This window comes from Chiroxiphia lanceolata, chromosome 3 (genome assembly GCF_009829145.1).
Source record: "Chiroxiphia lanceolata isolate bChiLan1 chromosome 3, bChiLan1.pri, whole genome shotgun sequence".
NCBI classification, from domain to species: domain Eukaryota; kingdom Metazoa; phylum Chordata; class Aves; order Passeriformes; family Pipridae; genus Chiroxiphia; species Chiroxiphia lanceolata.
The window spans coordinates 19,968,901-19,986,182 of record NC_045639.1 but is presented as its reverse complement, the minus strand read 5'-3'; the positions used below and the strand labels follow the sequence as shown (position 1 = coordinate 19,986,182).

At 40.7% G+C, this 17,282-nt stretch overlaps 1 protein-coding gene across 1 annotated transcript in view; it reads left to right on the top strand.

The window, feature by feature from the left end:
- The window catches only part of TGFB2 (transforming growth factor beta 2), a 61,203-nt gene that overhangs the window by 23,398 nt on the left and 20,523 nt on the right, over nt 1-17,282 (top strand). The window contains exon 2 of the mRNA XM_032681900.1: nt 17,013-17,176. Coding sequence (XP_032537791.1) covers nt 17,013-17,176 — 164 coding nt within the window. The remainder of the gene's footprint in view (nt 1-17,012; nt 17,177-17,282) is intronic.

The following is a 17,282-nucleotide window of genomic DNA, read 5'->3' as shown; positions in this document are numbered from 1 at the left end:
TGTATAACTTTGAAAATGGCAAAAAATTGTTCTTTGTTACGTGGTATGACTATAGGGTGGTTAGCTGGTGTCCCATACTCCTCATTTGAATCTCTGATCTTGTAGTGTAAACAGTACCTGTGTATCAAATATGCTAAGCCAGAACAAAGACGTCAGCTCATTATTGATATAATTCACATGTGCATTTTCATAGAATCACAGAATTTTAAAGACAACTTCCTACCAAAGTTTCACCTCTTAAATGTAGAGCTTTTCCTTTTGATAGTGGGTCAGCCTTGGGTTGAGGAGTAATAGAATAGTCCTGAAGCATGATATGTTTTGTATAAATAGGTATGATATTTCACATGTTCTTTTGTATCAGTGTTTAGAAGCGCTCTGCCTCCAGCGCATGCAACCAGTACTTCAAACAAAACAACCAGCTCAACAACAAACTCTTTGGACAGTTCCCTGTTTCACAACCACTTTCTAGTGTGATGTTCTGTCTGAATACAGTCCTGAAGCTTAAGTATCCTGTGTAATTTGTATCCCTGTCATGTGACTAGAGCAGTAAAGACTTTTTCTGGAGCCCTGCCTCTGTAGGCACATGTCAGCTGAATACCTGCGGAGCCCCACCAGTAGGAAGTATGACTAATAATGCATGTAGAGCAGAAAATTTAAAACTTGCTGTGAAGAGCCACCATGGTTTTCATGCTCCTTTGAACTAATGTGTTTTCAAATCATTCTTTATCTAGTTCCAAGAAGCCGCTGATGCATTCCTAGTCTGTTTTGATCTTTAAGAAATGCAGACATTGACCCTGTAATTGCTATCCATATTCATTATCGCAGTCATGGTGTTGTATGATGCAATTTGTGGAGCTCTTTCACTGAATGTGATCTCTGTCTGGAGTCTGCGTTAGTTTTGGATCCTTCTGAATCATAAATGGTCAGAACATCTTTTTCTAATATTTAGTTGGATGTCATCTTGTTAGTCTGAAACATATTCTTTTATATTTTTCGTTTCTTCGTGTGCATATATGTGTGTCTGTTTGTATGCACTCCTCTTTCTCTAGAGAATTTTGTCTCAAACATTTATGCACACCCAAAAAAGCAGAAAGTAAATTGCTTGCAGATATGAAGCCAGTTTTGGGGGATATTATTGTAAAAATTTAAAGCAAAATAGGTGAAACTTCCAAGTAGAGGCAAAGGGTTGAAATTAATTGAGCAAAACCTGCCATTAAAATAGAAGGCAATAAGCCATCTGTTGTTAAGTTTGGGTGTAGTTCCATTGTCTTGGCAATACTGTGGGCCTGCTCATGATGTGTGTCTGTACATCTGTCGCGCTGATACCTCTGGTGCAGAATTGTCCTGCACCATGGTTTTGTTATTGTGACGTTTCCTTCGGTGATAGAACTCACCAGTAAAAAAAGAGATCAGAAACTCAGTCTTGCTGATGTTTGTCTAAAAGTCAATTCTATGCAGATGAGTCTGAAGTAGGTGGGGGCACTCGAAGTGATTGATATTTGTAGTTATCTCAGGGAAAGACGTTTATCTTGCTCTTTGGAAAATCCAACTGGATCCATCTAACTGTTTTATTTGGACACAGGAAAACTAGTCTAGCCTTGAAAACCTGAACACTCAGCTATGAATAGCACAGATAAGAACTGAGTGCCCACTATAATAAGAACTTCTGCCATTTCCTTGTGTATTAACCTATCACAAGGAGGGACCAGACTGTAAAGTAACAGTTGTGTGTCTGTAATGCCCCGTGTTACCTTGGGTAATGAAAAAAGAGAGTCTGTACCTGCAGCAGCAGCAGCCATTGCAGTGAACTGTACCATTCTCTGTTTCTTCTCTTTATTCCCAGCTCTGCCAATTCTCTTCCATCTCAGACACTAGAAGGTTAAAATATAACATGTGCATATATTGTAACAAAAAACTTAATCCTTTTTCAACCTGTATATGATTTTACTTCAGACAAGGCAACCCTCCAGATTTACATTAACCAACATTTGAAATGGGATGGTTTTAAAACTCAAAAAAACTGTCTAGTACATCTTGCTGTGTTAGCTTGAAATGATTCAGAAAAACAATCTTCTTTCTTCTTCTTTTTTTTCTAACTTTTTTTTTTTACTTTTTTCTTCTTTTTTCATCTTCTCTTTTTCTTTTTTTTTTCAAGAATATTGCAAATAAAAAATTTTTATAATAGCAATAAGAAAAAGTAGAACTTGAAAAGCTCAAGCTCTTGACTAGTTTGATGGAGGTTTTTTAGGCAATAAATTTTTTTTATTTTTTAAATTTTTAAAATCGTATCACTGTTTGAGAGTGAGCTGGGGAGGCTCTCACTTGCTCAGAATAGCCATTATTGCTTGGACCGATAAAGGCTGGAGACCACAAGTTAGATCAGACTGGGAAAAGATGGTTTTGAGTAAAAAGTAGGCTGTTGGAATAAAACACTTTTAGTCATCAGTATCTAGAACATTTCTAGCATTGGGTTAAAAGAGTTCAAATGGAACAACAGGGTCTGAGAAGCAGTGGTCTTCCCACATCTTCCTACTAGTCAGAGGTTCTTGCATAAACATCTGTGGTGAGTACTGGTGCCTTTTCAGATTCAAGGGAATTCTGCTTGTTTCTACTTTGAACTTTGAGAGGTAAAACCTGCATTTTGGTCCAGGGAAATGGAGTTCCAGAATTTTTTAGTATTCTGTTTAGCCTTACTGCAGCTGTGCTATGGGCATGTCATTGTGGAGGGGTCCTTATTCCCTGGCTTCAGTAGAGAAATGCGCTCCTCACACATGAGGACCACAGTGGGCTTTCATGCCTCTGAGGATTAGGTTAGCAAGGCATAACTTTCTGCCTCAAGGTCAAACACCATGTAGCCTTCACATAAATTAGTCAAGTTATGTTTGAGATAAACTTTCCACCACCAAGTAAGATGACTTTCATTGTTAATGCCACCTCTCAGAGGAAATATTGGACGCTTCTACTTTTCACGTATTATGTAGGAGTCTTAGTTGGGTTCTTTGCTTCTTTCACAGATACTGTTAATTCAACGGCTTGTTACAGCTTCACTCAGGTAAACATTTTGGGTGGACAGTTCTGTAACTTGCAACAAGAGGAAAATCATTTACATTTAGTTATAGTGGCGCCGAGAAAGTTCTGAGGCCACCAACTGCTTTGGAAGGAGAAAGATGGCTTTATTTCTTACCCGCATTTTGAATTCTGCACTCTGTGTAACCATTTTTCCCCATCCCGATCTATAAATGCTTCTTGAACAAGTCAGTGCATCTCACTTAAAGAAGCTTTAGAATGTAGCCAGCTGTACCATTCAGAGCAAAGTACCTGTTGGCATGGCCAGCCATTGCATTCCCATGGGATAGCAGTTTTTAAGCTGAGAATGCTCTCTCTTCCTAACTTCTTGTGCTGGACACAAAGCATCTAATCCATGTGGTTAGTTTAGTAGAAGGAAATGTTAAATTCAGAAGAGCTCTTCCAGCCTTAGCAGGTGTTGCAGTTCTGAACAGAGCACTTGGAAGTTAGCATTTGTCAAGACTGAGCCTGTGTGGATACAACTCTATGTTAGAAAGTGAGAAATACTTGGAGTTTTCCTTACCAAACCCTGCTGTGTGGTGCCAATCAGTAATGCTTGATTGTAAAGAGAATTTGAACTAGTTGTTGCTTTATGACTCTGTTCTTATTCTTCAATATCAACAGTATCTTTTGCATGTAAGCAAAAGCCAGGTAGGTGCATCCTCTTCTGCCTTTGAAGCTGTGGAAGAGAGCTGTGAGCAGGTGCCTTCAGTCTGGCTTCCCTAGTTCATTCATTGGTAGGGCAAGTTAGGTATAAGAAGGGCAGTGGTCAAATATGTGCCAGAACCCTCCATCCATGAAGGGCCTTCAGATGGCTCTCAGTGCTATTCTGTAAACCCAGTTAAAAATGCCAGAGGTGTGCATATGTTGGCCCTTGCTGTTGTGCAGATGATAATGTCACAGGGAAGGCTTCTGTAGGAGGACAAAGCATGACAAATCAGTCCTTATCTTCTTTCTCGTCTTTAATTTATGAAGGATGATATATTCCAGATTGAAAGGTTTACTTGAGACACTGTGCTTTTCAGGCATTCTAAAAAGGCACATAGCGCTTGTCTCTTCTCTTAGGAAGGCATTTCTCTTAACTTTGGGGTTGATTGGTAAAGATGTTTATGTAGCCCTGGGATTCAGTATCTTGATTTGAATTGAATAAAGCCAGTCAACTACTATTTGGCATTAGGCAACAACGTACATACGTTGAAATGCCAAGGAGAGACTCCGTTGAGGTCTAGATGCTTTACATTCCAGACCTGTTACCTTGTAAGTGTAATATTTACTGGATTTCTTTTCAGCTAGAGGTGAAGAGTAGGCCTGTGAAGGAGAAGAGAGTTAAGAGATTTTTAAGCTTGAGGAAGAAAAGCTTGAATGAACTGATACAGCATGCTAAATTCTTCCAGGGTAATTGACTTATATGAAGACGTGTAAAGAACATGGACAGTTTGCTCAGGCTAAAATCAGTGTGCATTGCAGTAAGAGAAAAACAAGAAAGAGGAAGGAGGGGAAAAAAGAAAGGCTTACTCTACCGTGGATTAAAAGCCCCAAGCTTTTGTGTTTGCAAACATGAATGGATTCTTACAAGAGCACAAGAGTGGTTACAACACTTTTGCTCATGTGCATGCTTTGCTTAGATTCCCAGATGGTTTTATTTACTCAGAGGACTTCTCCTTTAGAGGAGATCATGGTCCATGGTTCAATCAGCACTTGAAATCTTGTTTACAAACAGGGTTGGTAAATGAGCAAAGCTGAAAAACTGGAACTCATGAATGTTTTTAATGGGTGCAAATCATAAAATCCAAAGCCAGAGTATAAATGAGCAAGCTTTGCAAAATCATCCCAATACTGCATGTTGCAGTCCCATGTGAGTGCTGCTGAAGAATGATTTTGGATTCTTGTGTACCAAACTGAAATATCAGGGAGAAGCTGGATCTAGTTCAGTTGGACTTTATTGGATTATGCCTTCATGCTATTGTAACTGAAAAAAATTGCTGTGATTCCAAATATGATGTGTAACAATTGTGCAAATTCCTTAATCCTGTTTTTCCTTCATTTATGTAGTAATTAAAACCACAGACCTGGAAACTATTTTCACAGTCAACTTTCATTTGCAGAGACCTATTTAATTTCCTATGGTTTATGACTGTATATTCAATTTTAGTCTCTTCCCCTTCCAGAAGAGGGGGAAGCTTGATGGTGTTACCTTCATTATCAGTCTCTGTATTGGCTCAGTTTCTTACAAGTTGTACATTATTCCACTATTCAGAACATGACAGTGTAATTGTGGGGAAAGGAGGTTTATTTAATTTTATTCTCCTTAGAGGGCACCACAAAATGCAGTAATGAAAGAGTAATCATAAGCTTAAAGAGGAAGGAAAGTTTTAAGGGACTAATTGAAGAGGGAAAATGCCTGAGTGGTTTAAAGGAATGAAATTATGGGAGAGCTCCAAGTGAGATGAGGCAGCAAAAGAGCTGCCACCAACTGTGATGAATGCTAGATGTGCACTTAAAAACTGTGGTCATGGGGCTGCATGAGTATGTAGACAGAGGGAGGACAAGGACAGCTCACAGTTTGTTCAGGAGGGAGCAGTTCAAAGGTACATTGCCTTATGTGTGGTAACCTGAAGCCATAAGTGACAGGCAGGACTTGGTGCTCCAGACCTTTGGCAGTAGGGCACTAGCCTTTCTAGGTCCATGTTAATGGGGAAGGCAGTTTAGGACAACTTGGTTTATAGTATACTCTTACTCAGTAGTCATCCATGACAGTGCAAAGACTGCTATCCTGCTGGGTACTGTGGGATGCACTGTTTCATTTAGTATCTGTGCAAGGGACCTCCATTAACCAGCTTCTGTCAGTTAAAACTGTGCTCTCTTCCCATGTTAAAACCAAAAAAACTTCTGGGGAGACTGGATGGCTCTACCTAGACTGGATTGTAATCCAGGATGGGGAGACCTGCAGAGTTTTAGTAGCAGGTGGCTGTCCGCTGACCACCTTGAGATGAATGGGATGAGCAATGTTTGTTTGCTCGCATCTCTCTCACCAGGAGTATCAACTGGAAGGCAGGAAAGCTATCACCCACTATTGCTCTTGCATAGAGGAACGCTTTCTAAAACATAGGTTGGATAGTTTGGGAAAGTAGTAGCAAAAATTACATTGCAAGAGTTAGGCGAATGAAAAATTTGGTCCTGTGGGCTGTCCTCAGTCTGAGGATCTCCATAAGGTCTGGATTCAACCTGTTCTCCCTCACGCTAGGGGCTCTGAGGCAGGAAATAGTCTTTTAAGCACATGGCTGCATAGGAAAGCTCATAGGATGACTGACAGGACTGTGTTTAAAGTGAAGCCAATGCCTATGCTCTTTCTTCAGAGCAGAGCGTTAGACTTCTTGCGCTCTTATTCTACTAAATATTCAGACTGGCTTTACCAGTATCTCACATACATTCAATTCCAGGGGGGTGAACCACCCTGCAGATGTGTAAGAGAAGAAATAAAACATTGGACTTGAAAACAAGAGAAGTGATATTTGGATTAGTCTGTACTAAGGTAGAGAGACACAAAAACATTAGCAGTATGAACAGTTTAAACTGAATTGTGAAATAGCCTGAGAATGTCTTTTTGCTGCCATTTCCTTGATTTCAACATCACTGAGTTTGTCATGTATGACGGCTTTGTGGTTGTTGTGACACTGTTGGAGAAAATTGGATTTGGGGAAAGTTTTCGTACTTCTTTAAATAATCCAAAATGTTTTCCAGTTGTGTTTTCTTCTCTCCAGTGCAGCTTTGTTCTGCAGTGGTACGTTTTTTGTAAAATAGATTTTTGTATAGTTGCATTGCCGTGGCAGTATATAATCCTTAGGACATATCCAAGAGATTTCCAGCCATTCTTTCGGATTTCATAACAATACTTGCAATTAAAAGTCCTTCTGCATAGAAAATTAAAATGGAGATTCATATTCATGGCCTTAAAACTCAGCTCAAGTCATCCAGCGCTAAAGGCACATGTTGGAGCCCGTGGTGAGCATGTTTGCTGTCAGAATGCAAGCTGTACCGAAATGACATTTAGTAAGTGGCCTGATTTTACACACATAGATATACAATGGGTAACCACAGCTTACCTTAGAAGAAATATTAAGTCCATCTCCTTGGAGAGGTTAGTCTTATAAACGTGCTAGCCTTATTTCTAGCATTGAAAGTGTAAACCTGTGCTTCTGTCCATGCATCAGGCTTAATTATGATCCTCCTCACTGGAGCTACCTTCAGGAGTCCCCAGAAGATCACCCTGGTCCCCAGGTCTGGGGGGATCTGACCTGGGCTATCCCTGCAGGACCAGTGTCCTGTGGCTCTTGTGAGTGACCTGACCCTGTGGGCTGGTTGACTGCTCTGCCTTTGGCATTGCTGAAGGAGTGCTACTTTCTCCTCCCAACCTGCACAGCACCACGAGCACAGGGACATCCTGTCCATGGATGTCAGGTCCCCCCACAGCTGCAGAATGCCTCCATCCCACTTGCCACATTGGCTTTGGTGCCTGTGGAAACCCTGGAGCTGGGAGGAGAGAGAGATGCAAAGCTGTGTGCAAAGCTCATTTAGACTGACTGGGAGAATAGATTTAAAACAGGAGTAATTTTTTGTGTCAGTCCTATGTATTCAATAAAAGTATGTGTCCACAATATATGTTTTTAAAATATAGTTCATAAGTAAAATGGCACTGAGATAGCACTGCGAAGCCAGTTTTAATCCTGCCGACTGGGCTGTCAGTGCATATGAAATTCATCAGAAAGGTACCAGGAAGAGGAAGGATTTTAAAAAAATAATAAACATACATAGACTTTCTCAAACACACAAACATAAATCTAACCTTACAGTGAATCTGCTGCTGAGGAGGTAAAATATTTTCTTGGATAAAAATTATTCAAGGTGACTTGGGTTTGTTGGGGGTTTGCTGACTGCTTAGGGGTTTTTAGGCACTGCAGTCAGCATTCTGATGTCTCTGTGTGGGCTTGGGATCGTGTCTGCCTCTTCAGCTTGCCCATGGAGAAGTCTTCAGGTTGCTTCTGAAGGCATCACTTCAGAATCATGCAACAACAGGGAGACTGGAAAAGTGAAGAGAAAAAACATCTTTGTTACAAGGAAAACTCTTGGTCAGTCTTGTGAATGGCAGAAGGTTGGTTTGCTCTGTTTTCAGTCGCTGAGGTCATTGCAGCCATAAAACCTCAGCTGAACTGTGCCAACAAGTTGAGTCTTACTTTGCCAGTGAGAAAGGTTTGTGTTCCCTGGTGAGTTAGGGTTCCCCCCCCCACCCCTTTAAATTATATTTTTTTCTTTTTTTTCTTTCTCTTTTTTTTTTTTTTTTGAAAGATGAGATAGGCAATTGTATTTGCAATTCTTGCTTATGATTCCTAGCTGAAAGAGGAGCAGCTTTTCATGGAGAGAGATGAAAGACACTAGGAGTATTTTTCTTACATTCCAGTGTAAGTAGAATAGTGAAGTACATACCTGAGAAGTTTCCAAATACAACACACATCTATTTACATATTTGATTTCAGTGGTGATACATGACAACCTGGGATTTCATTCAAAGGATCCTGATGGGGATTTGAAAGGAGTGCTTCTTCCCTGAATGTTCACAAAATAACTGCTGAAAGCTGAAGGACCTTTTGCTGGCAAGCTAAATTCACAGAGAACAGGAGGCAGAGAGGTTGGAGACGGTTTTCTTGTGCTGAAAATCTGTCTGCTTGCAAGTATGGGGGTAAATTCCTGGCCCTTTTGAAAGTGATGGGAATGTTTAGTCCATGACTTCAGTGGGACTAAAACTTAATTTGGGTTTCAGAGAGGCTTTGGTAACTCTAAACTTTTTCTAGTGCCTGTTGACAGACACAGCAGCTTTTCTGTTGGCTTGGTTGCACATCTTGCCAGCAGAAGAGGATCAGTCAGCTTCTTTTGGGAATGCATGGTCATGAGCTTGCTATGGTGGCATCCAGGAGCAAGGGACACATCTGAAGATGTGTTTTTCTCTCTCACTGTTAAAACTGCAATATTGCATAAGCAACAGTGAGATTAGAGAGGGGTAATGTGTGAGAGAGCAAGCTGTTGTGCTGTTTCTTTACCCCATCTGTTTTAACCTGCCACAAGATTAAGACTTCTTTGTTGAAAAACAGAGATAGCACCACTGTTTGTGTTTACATTCCCTCTTTGACTCCTTGCATGACAGGTGATGTGTAAATAGGACTTTGAGGAGAATTGCGGTCAGACCTTTCAGACTTTGTAAAATGCCTGGAGATTTGTATATGCTGAAAGATGGTCCAGAATGGAAAATTCAGCATTTGCTGCGCTCCAGAATACTCACAAGTAATTAAGTTACCCCAATTAAGCTTTGCTTAAATGGCTCAAAACTTAGACCTGAAAATAGCTGTCGTGATGCGTCAGCGTTGTTCACATTACCCAACCCCGTATTTCAGCATGGACGAGGGAAAACAAGCCAACAGCCTGGGAAGCTTTAAAGACAAGCAGAGAGGAGGATCTGGTGAGTTCACATGAGGGGATTTTTCTTCAGGAAATTCATATTCAAGCATTCATAAAGGCAGGGACAGAAAGTGTGTGCTGAGCACCATACACCTCAGAGGGAGTCACAGGTTTTGCCCTGCGAGGTGCTAGTTTACCTGTTTCCAGCTACTCCAGTTTTTGCAAATAGGCAAATAGCCTTTCCTGCTGGGAGAGAAGTACCGGGTGTGCTACTTTGTCTCGAGAGGGGCCATCCCCTGAGAGGGACTCCATTCTCCTTTTTAGGAGTATTTGGCAGAGGTTACACCAAGTCTACCTGGGTCAGAATTCTGCTTTTGTCTTCCTGAAAGGGACTGGACTTTCGTTTTAGCCAGAGGTTTCAGTGATTTCAACAGGCTTTTGATCTACCTCCAGCTTCAGAAGTTTGGATCCAGGCGGTTGATTCGAGGCTCAGTGCTCAGTCAGACTCTTCTATAAGTTAATAGTGTTTTGTCTTATAGCAGAAGCAGTCTTCTGAGCAGTCCTTGCTTTCTTCAGAGTTGCAGAAGAAAACTGCCTTTTCTTAGGGGAATTCAGTCTTCCTCAACCGAACACACTCTCAGGACAGGGACTTTGTAAAGGACCAGGATTGTGTCTTGTAGGTGCCTTGGGATTGCTGTGTGGCTGTAAAGTAGTTATAACAGAAGTTTTTGCAGTCTCTGTTCTGATGTACCTTAGCATACATCTGAAGATATAAACACAGCCTACAGTCTTGTAGTCCTTCCAGGTGTCTTCCTCTGTGTTCCACAAGTGTTTCCTTTTTGCTCAAGAGATCCTGCACAGGCATCTGATTATCTCCAAAATAAATAGTGCAGCTTGTCTGGAAGTACTGTGTACGTTTTTCTTAAGTATTTTTCTTCCCATTGCTGAAACACATCCAGATTTTCTAATCTTCTTTGAAAATGAGCAGTGATGGGGGAGAGGGTTTTTTTCGCTGGGAGTTTGCACCCGCCTTAACACTCCCCTTGCAGCAGGAATGTGTGAGGCAGCAATGCCACCCTGTCATTTGCAGTAGGATGATTGTGGGGACTTTGTCTGACACTTTTGGTTGTCTTCTTGGATAAAGCAGAACACTCATTTTCTCTTTGGTATTAAATTTTGACTCTCCTTCACCTTTGGATATAGAATAGCTGGGAACCTTTTTCAAGAAGAGTTCATTTTCGGCATCTGTTGTAGCCCAGACTTCTTGGCTCTTGGTGTTGCACATCATAGGAGGTGAACAAACTTGGCCCAGTGGTTTTTCTTCATATAGTACCCATAAGAGAGGGAGGAGAGAAGAAGCCATCACTGATTGTTCAAGAGAGATATTTCAAGAGAGAAATGATGTTTCAGACTGAGTATACCAAGTACTAGTGGCTTCATGAGAATAATTGTGAAAGGGTGGCAGGGAAAGTCCAGTGAAAAAAAAGGATTTAAATGAGGGCTTTCTGGCTGATAAGATTTGCTTAAATCTGACAGTTCAATGATACAGGAAAATTATGACCCTTCTTACAATGGTCTCCAAACCAAATTAAGGAACATCCAAAATCAGTTTCAGCTGCAGCATGTAAATACAGTTGACGTAAAACTTGCAACGTTATTTGACCCAGCCCAGCCTAGGGAGAACAATTACAAAAAAAAAATAAATTTGAAATGAGTTGTATCGTTATGGCCTTAAAACAGCAGTGGGAGCTTTTCTAGGAAGGGTTTTGTGCCCACTGTAAGACTGATATCCAGCTCCAGTGTGCTAGTAGAGGTGGTGGATAATTTTTGGACACAGGGAGCTTGACAGAGACAGTGTAGGCAGAAAAAAACAACACATGCATTTGTGCTGTATGAGCATTGCTGAGTGTCTTTGTTCTGAGAGTGTCTTTGCTCTAGAGTGTGCTAGTAATATCTATTGAGTCTTCGTAGCCAGATTATGAAATAATAGTTACATGTATGGATTCTCTGCTGCATTATTAGGAGCTCAGTGTGTCATCATTACAAAGAAAGAAAAAGTTTACTAATATAAGAGGTTGCTGAAATAAGAAAATATCAGGGTTGATTTCTGTTAGTGTAACTGATGAGAGGAAGTCATGTTTAAAGAGTTGCATCAGTAGTCCCTGTAGGAGTGAGGTTTTGTTTCTTTGTTTTGTTCTCCAAGGGGAATCACCTCATGACTTTAAAATTCACCGTCTTAGTGAAGCTGTACTGAGGCTTCCCGGTGTGACTGCATGGACAGGTCCAGGGGCAGTATTGGTGGTAAAGAAGGGAAGTGATTTCAGTCTTCAGTTGCTCTCATACTCAAAAGGGTCATCCAGGAGCTGGACCCACAGCATGATCTCCTTCTGTCTGTCTTCGTGATGAAGAAAGCTCTATCTTCCTTTATGTATGCGTGCGTGTTTCTCTTGTTAAGTGTCAGCATGTCCATGTGCCGTAAATATCAAGACTGAAGATACCAGGGAATGTGGAATTGTGAACCATCTACGTCCATTTGACATGAATAAATTATGTATCTGGGGATCATTCAGTGGAAGATTTTTAGCTGCCAGCTTCTGCTGTGGGTGCTTCACCAAAAAGAAGTGCAGTAGCAAACATTGTGCCTTATACTGCAGTGTAGGTGCACATGTGCACTGTTCTGAGCTGCTCCAGAGCCATTGGGCCTCAGCTGAAAACCTTCCCCACTGTGTTCCCAGTGGGTTTTTTCTGACTTTTGGTGTAGTGCCCCTCCTCAGTAGCAAATGGTTGATGACAGAGGTAATAGCTCAGAGGCCACTTTGTAGGTAAAAGCTGGGAATATTGGAGTAAGTCTCTCACACTGCTTTTGTACCATCTGACTTTGAAGCCTTGCTGCAAGAGCCTGGAAGCGATGGCCGAGAGGAGAATGGTGCAAGTGTTCCTGTCCAAGAGCACTGACTAGATCATGGATGTGCTCATAACTTAATGTCAGAGCAGGGCAGAGGTTCAGAGCTAATGGAAAGCTGGTGTACAAGTGACTTACCTTTGAGGGCCAGTCCCGATTCCTGAATGTGACTTGCAGCTTCCATTATTTGATTCCCTTTCGTTGCAGAGAGGCAGTTTCCAACAGGATTTTGCGGTCAGGGTCAGGAGGGGTGAGCAAGGTAGTTATCTATGGGCTTTGGGAGCCCAGATGCATTAAACAAGTTTCTGATTTCTTTGAGAGACTTTCCCTGGAAAGTCAGCACCTTCACTTGCTGTATCTGGATGTCCTTAAAGGCAGCCTGACCCAGCCTGTGGAGGGACACTTTTGTTGAGCAGAGAGTAAAATTCACACAGAAGGAGAAACCATGTCACATTATGCTGCTTGTTAGAAAAAAAAGACTGCAGAATTTGCTATCAGTGAGCTAAAATCTAAACAGGCTAAATGGTCCTAATAGTTAGAGAGGTTAGGGAAGATTGCCAGAGGGTGGAAAGCATAACAACTGCATTTAATAACAATCAAGCTACTCTTATAAATATTTGCATGTGCTGCTTCAAAGCCTACTACACAGTCATTCATGTACTGCAGTTAGAAAGATGAGGAGGGGGGGAAAAAAGAAAGAGAGCGAGAAGAAAAGGGCACTCCGTGTTTTGTAGCTGCCATAATAAAGAATGGGCAAAGCACCAGAAAGAAAAGAAAAAGGAAAAGAAACCCTCCAAAGTTTAATAAACACAAAAGGGAATAAAAATAAATCTTTGGAGCATTTATTACAAGCCCTTGATGGAAGGATTAGATTGAAGCTCTCAGCATTTCCAGTGTGGGTGTATGTGTGAAGTCGGCCTGTCTGGCCTCTTCCAACGAGAAAAGAAAAGTTGTTTACATTTCCTAACTTGGGTTGTGCATGTAATTGATTTCTTTTTGTTTCAAAAGCAGAAATGAAAATTCGGCGGGGGGAAAAAAGCTTCATTTGGATACAATTGAATTTAGGGCTTTTTTCTTGCCAGAACGAAAGCCCAACTCTCAGAAGAGCTGTGTCAAATAGTGTGTTTTGTTTCTTCTGAAATGTCAGTACATGCAGTACTTGTGAGGAAAGCTGTGGGAATGCAGGGCTTAGTTCATCAAACACAACTGTGCAAGGCAAAAGTGTCATCCTTTTATGCAGGTTATTCCTGATTTGGGGAACATCTCCAGTGTGAAACAAACTTTCTATTCCCACTTTTAGTTTAAGAGTGCTTGACTACATCTTGCTTTCCTCCCAGGTGCTCCTGGCGGCCTATATGCCTGTTTGGATGGTCCGTCAAAGAATGTGTTCAGTCTCTCCTGTTGACAGTGTTCCAACCTGGAGACTGTTGAGTATTTTGGGATAGGTCTCCTGCATCCCTCCCCTGGTGCCTTTCTGCTCTGTCAGAGCAGGGCTGCTTTCTGTCCTAGCTGTTGGCTTAGAAGCTTAGAAGATGCTGGACATTGAACAAAGTCAGTAAGAAGCACAGAAACCACAGTATCCTTATGCACTTAATCACTCACATACCAGAGTACATTTTAACCTGGCAGTTCGGACTGTCCTGTGTAAAACAGCTGATGAAGTTGCAGCTTGTTCAAGGAGAAAAGAAAAAAATAATAATTAAAAAAAAAGGCTAAACCTGTGATGCTCAATGTTGAGCAGCCTAAAGGGGGGGATGCTGCCTTCACCTTCTCCAACTGTGTTTTAGAACTCTTGTCTCAACTGCACTGTGATGATTGTTGATTAAGAATATTACAGCTGGAAGTCTTCAGGTTTTTTTGAGGATTGAATTAGTGAGTAATTTAAAGATGATAAAAATATAATCTTTCATTGCATTTACTATTCTTGCTCTCTGCAAAACAAAAGAAATCTGTGTTTTCCTAGCTACAGGAAACATATTGATTTAATTTCACTCATTAATGATAATGGTTCAAAGAATACTTAAAGAGTCTGGTCTGCAGCAGGGTAACTGTGCTTGCAGACTCACTTGGTCAGAGTCATCCTGGCGTCTACTGGAGTCACTGGGCCAAAACCAGAGGGGAGTCCAGAGATATCCAGCTGAGTCAGAATTGATACAACTGTCAGGTTAAGGTGGAGTCACAAAGAGAGATAAATTGCAGCATCTGAGAACACTTAAAGGCTAATCCAAAACCTTGTAGACTCCATAGGGTTATTTCTAACCATTCCCTTAAAGAAAGTTGTGAGTCTCATTTCTCAGTCTTATGTTGATTAATTTTCACATAAACCCCAATTCTGCAGTCAGCCATTCTTTTTCAGATGAAGGGTTCCAGCATGTAAAAACCATTTTTTGAAACTGTCCATAAATAATGCCTTTTCCTCAACAGACTTCCTATGGATACTGTAATGAATGATAGAAAAAAGAAATCAAATTTCTTATGCGGGTTTTTGTATATGAAGATATAAAACTATCTTATAAGAGAGATGAAACTTCTCTGGGACAAGAATTCGTTCTTACTTGTAGAAGGTCTCCCCCCATACCTGCCTTCCAATGGAAGGTTAATACTTGTTTGCAGTGTATATAAATGCACATATGCAAACACAAAAATGCGCACACTGGAAGAGTATTTCTTCTCTGTTTTCTTTATATATGAAAGAGAAAAAATGTAAATGCATGAATGGTTCAGGAAAATCCTTTCATATACCTATTCACAGATTCGTAATATACAGTATCTAAACCATAGAAACTGGAAAGAAGGACTAAAAATATAGCACAAGAAAGTTCTAGGAATACTGACAGTTAAATAGAACTTTCAATCTGAAATAAAGTCAAGATGGACAGGGTTGGTTTGTGCCAGGCTGTGAATGGCTGCTAGTTTGGCTTGTCCACAGCAGACAAAATGGTAGGTTGATGCCTCAAATAAATGACAGGGAAGGACAACTTACAACTCATCCTGGAAACATCAGTCTTATATATACATAATTACTATGCCAAATTATATTCCTAGTAGGATTAGGTTTGGCTGAAGAACAAGTAGTAGTCTTAGAGTTTTCTGTAGCAGGAAAAATAAATTGAAGATATTATTTCTCTCTTAAATGAGGATATAATCTCTGAACCAAGTAGTTTTTATAAGAATTTGAAAATTATATCAAGATTAGGATCATCATTTCAGAAAGTTTAGCTTTTCTCAGAAGGCTTTCATTTGGTATTTTGAGAGAGACTAGCACTAATGTGTTGCTGATGGGCTATAGGAGCAGTTTTGGTGTAGGGGTAATTTGCATCCATTTTCCTTTGAGTCCTCACTATGAGATTGTAGCAGTTTCCTGTCAATAAGCATGGTAGCCAAGAACAGTGGTTATGATGCTTTGGGGTTTATTTTTGAGCACTGCAGATGTGAAAACCTGAGAACCTTTTTGGGGTTTTTTTTGGGGTTTTTTGTTTGTGGTTTTTTTTTTTTTTTAATTTATCTGCTTCAATTTTCACACTGTAAGAAGAGAGGAAACCATTCCCTCAGTTTGAATAGAGATTTTTATCAGGCCTTAGAGTCATTTCATCTCCTCCCTGAGAAGTTTGAGCTTGTCTTCTTTTCTCCTTCCGCTCTCTTCCACTGTCTCTTCTCTGAGGAGTTGGGGTGTCAGGCAGGGGTGCTGAGGGTGAGTTTCTCCTTGAGCTGCTGGTCTGGACAGAGTGGAAGGGCCTCAGATGATGACTGAACCCGTTAGGGTTACCTGGGTTGTGCAGAAGTGCCTTGATCCTTAACCTTAGTGTTTACAGCTGGGAAAAAGGAAGAGACTGATTTGAAACCTAAACTGATGTGTCTAATACTGCTATCGAAGACTTGAGTCTGTTCTTCTGGGTTTTTTTCCTGCTTTTCCCCAATATATAGTAAGAGGTGGTTACATTTATGCCTTTTACTGCTTCCAGCTGGTCAAAATTCATGTAATCCTGTTTATAATGTCTACTATCTGCTTACCTTTTCCTTTCCTTTTTTCTTCCCCTTCTCTTCCAGCTCTTTCACTATAATCAGAATTACTGTTTTGTTCCAATAAAGTTATATCATAACTAAATATGGAACAAAATCTGAAGCTGGCTAATTGATGCTCCGTATTCTGTGGGGAAATGGGCTTCAGAGTACATATATAGATAGATCAGATGAGCTGCTGTTACTTTTTGTGTTAGCAGATCCCTGTGAACTCTCTGCAAGCCTGAGGGCATTTGCCAGATACCAACTGCTATGGTTTTTTCCCTATTTGTAAGGATTTGGGATATTCCACTAGTAGGTTGAAAGAGGGAAGGTTTAAATGCATGACCCAAAATAGAGTTGGAAGTAGTTGTTAATATCTATTAAAATCTATTAATATGGTATCCTATATAAAGAAACACACGTGGGGTTGATTTTTTTATTTTTATTAATTTGTTTATAACATGAAATTGAACATTGTAAACTGAATCATGCTTCAGATATTTCCCTTACTGAGGCTGTCTTGTATTACAATGTTTGAAGGAGCAATGTATCTTATAATTTAAAAAAGTAATAAAATCACACTGCTTTCTTGCAGATGCCATCCCGCCGAACTATTTCAGCCTTTACTTCCGAATCGTCAGATTTGATGTCTCAGCAATGGAAAAGAATGCTTCCAATTTGGTGAAGGCCGAGTTTAGGGTCTTCCGCCTGCAGAACTCCAAGGCACGGGTCTCGGAGCAGCGGATAGAGCTGTACCAGGTATGGTGGCACCTCGGACACATCAACTCCCCATCTTTCATCAGCAAACCCACTTTGCACCCACCTAGCAGACAGAACAAACCATGGGGAGAAGCAGTTGGGTCCT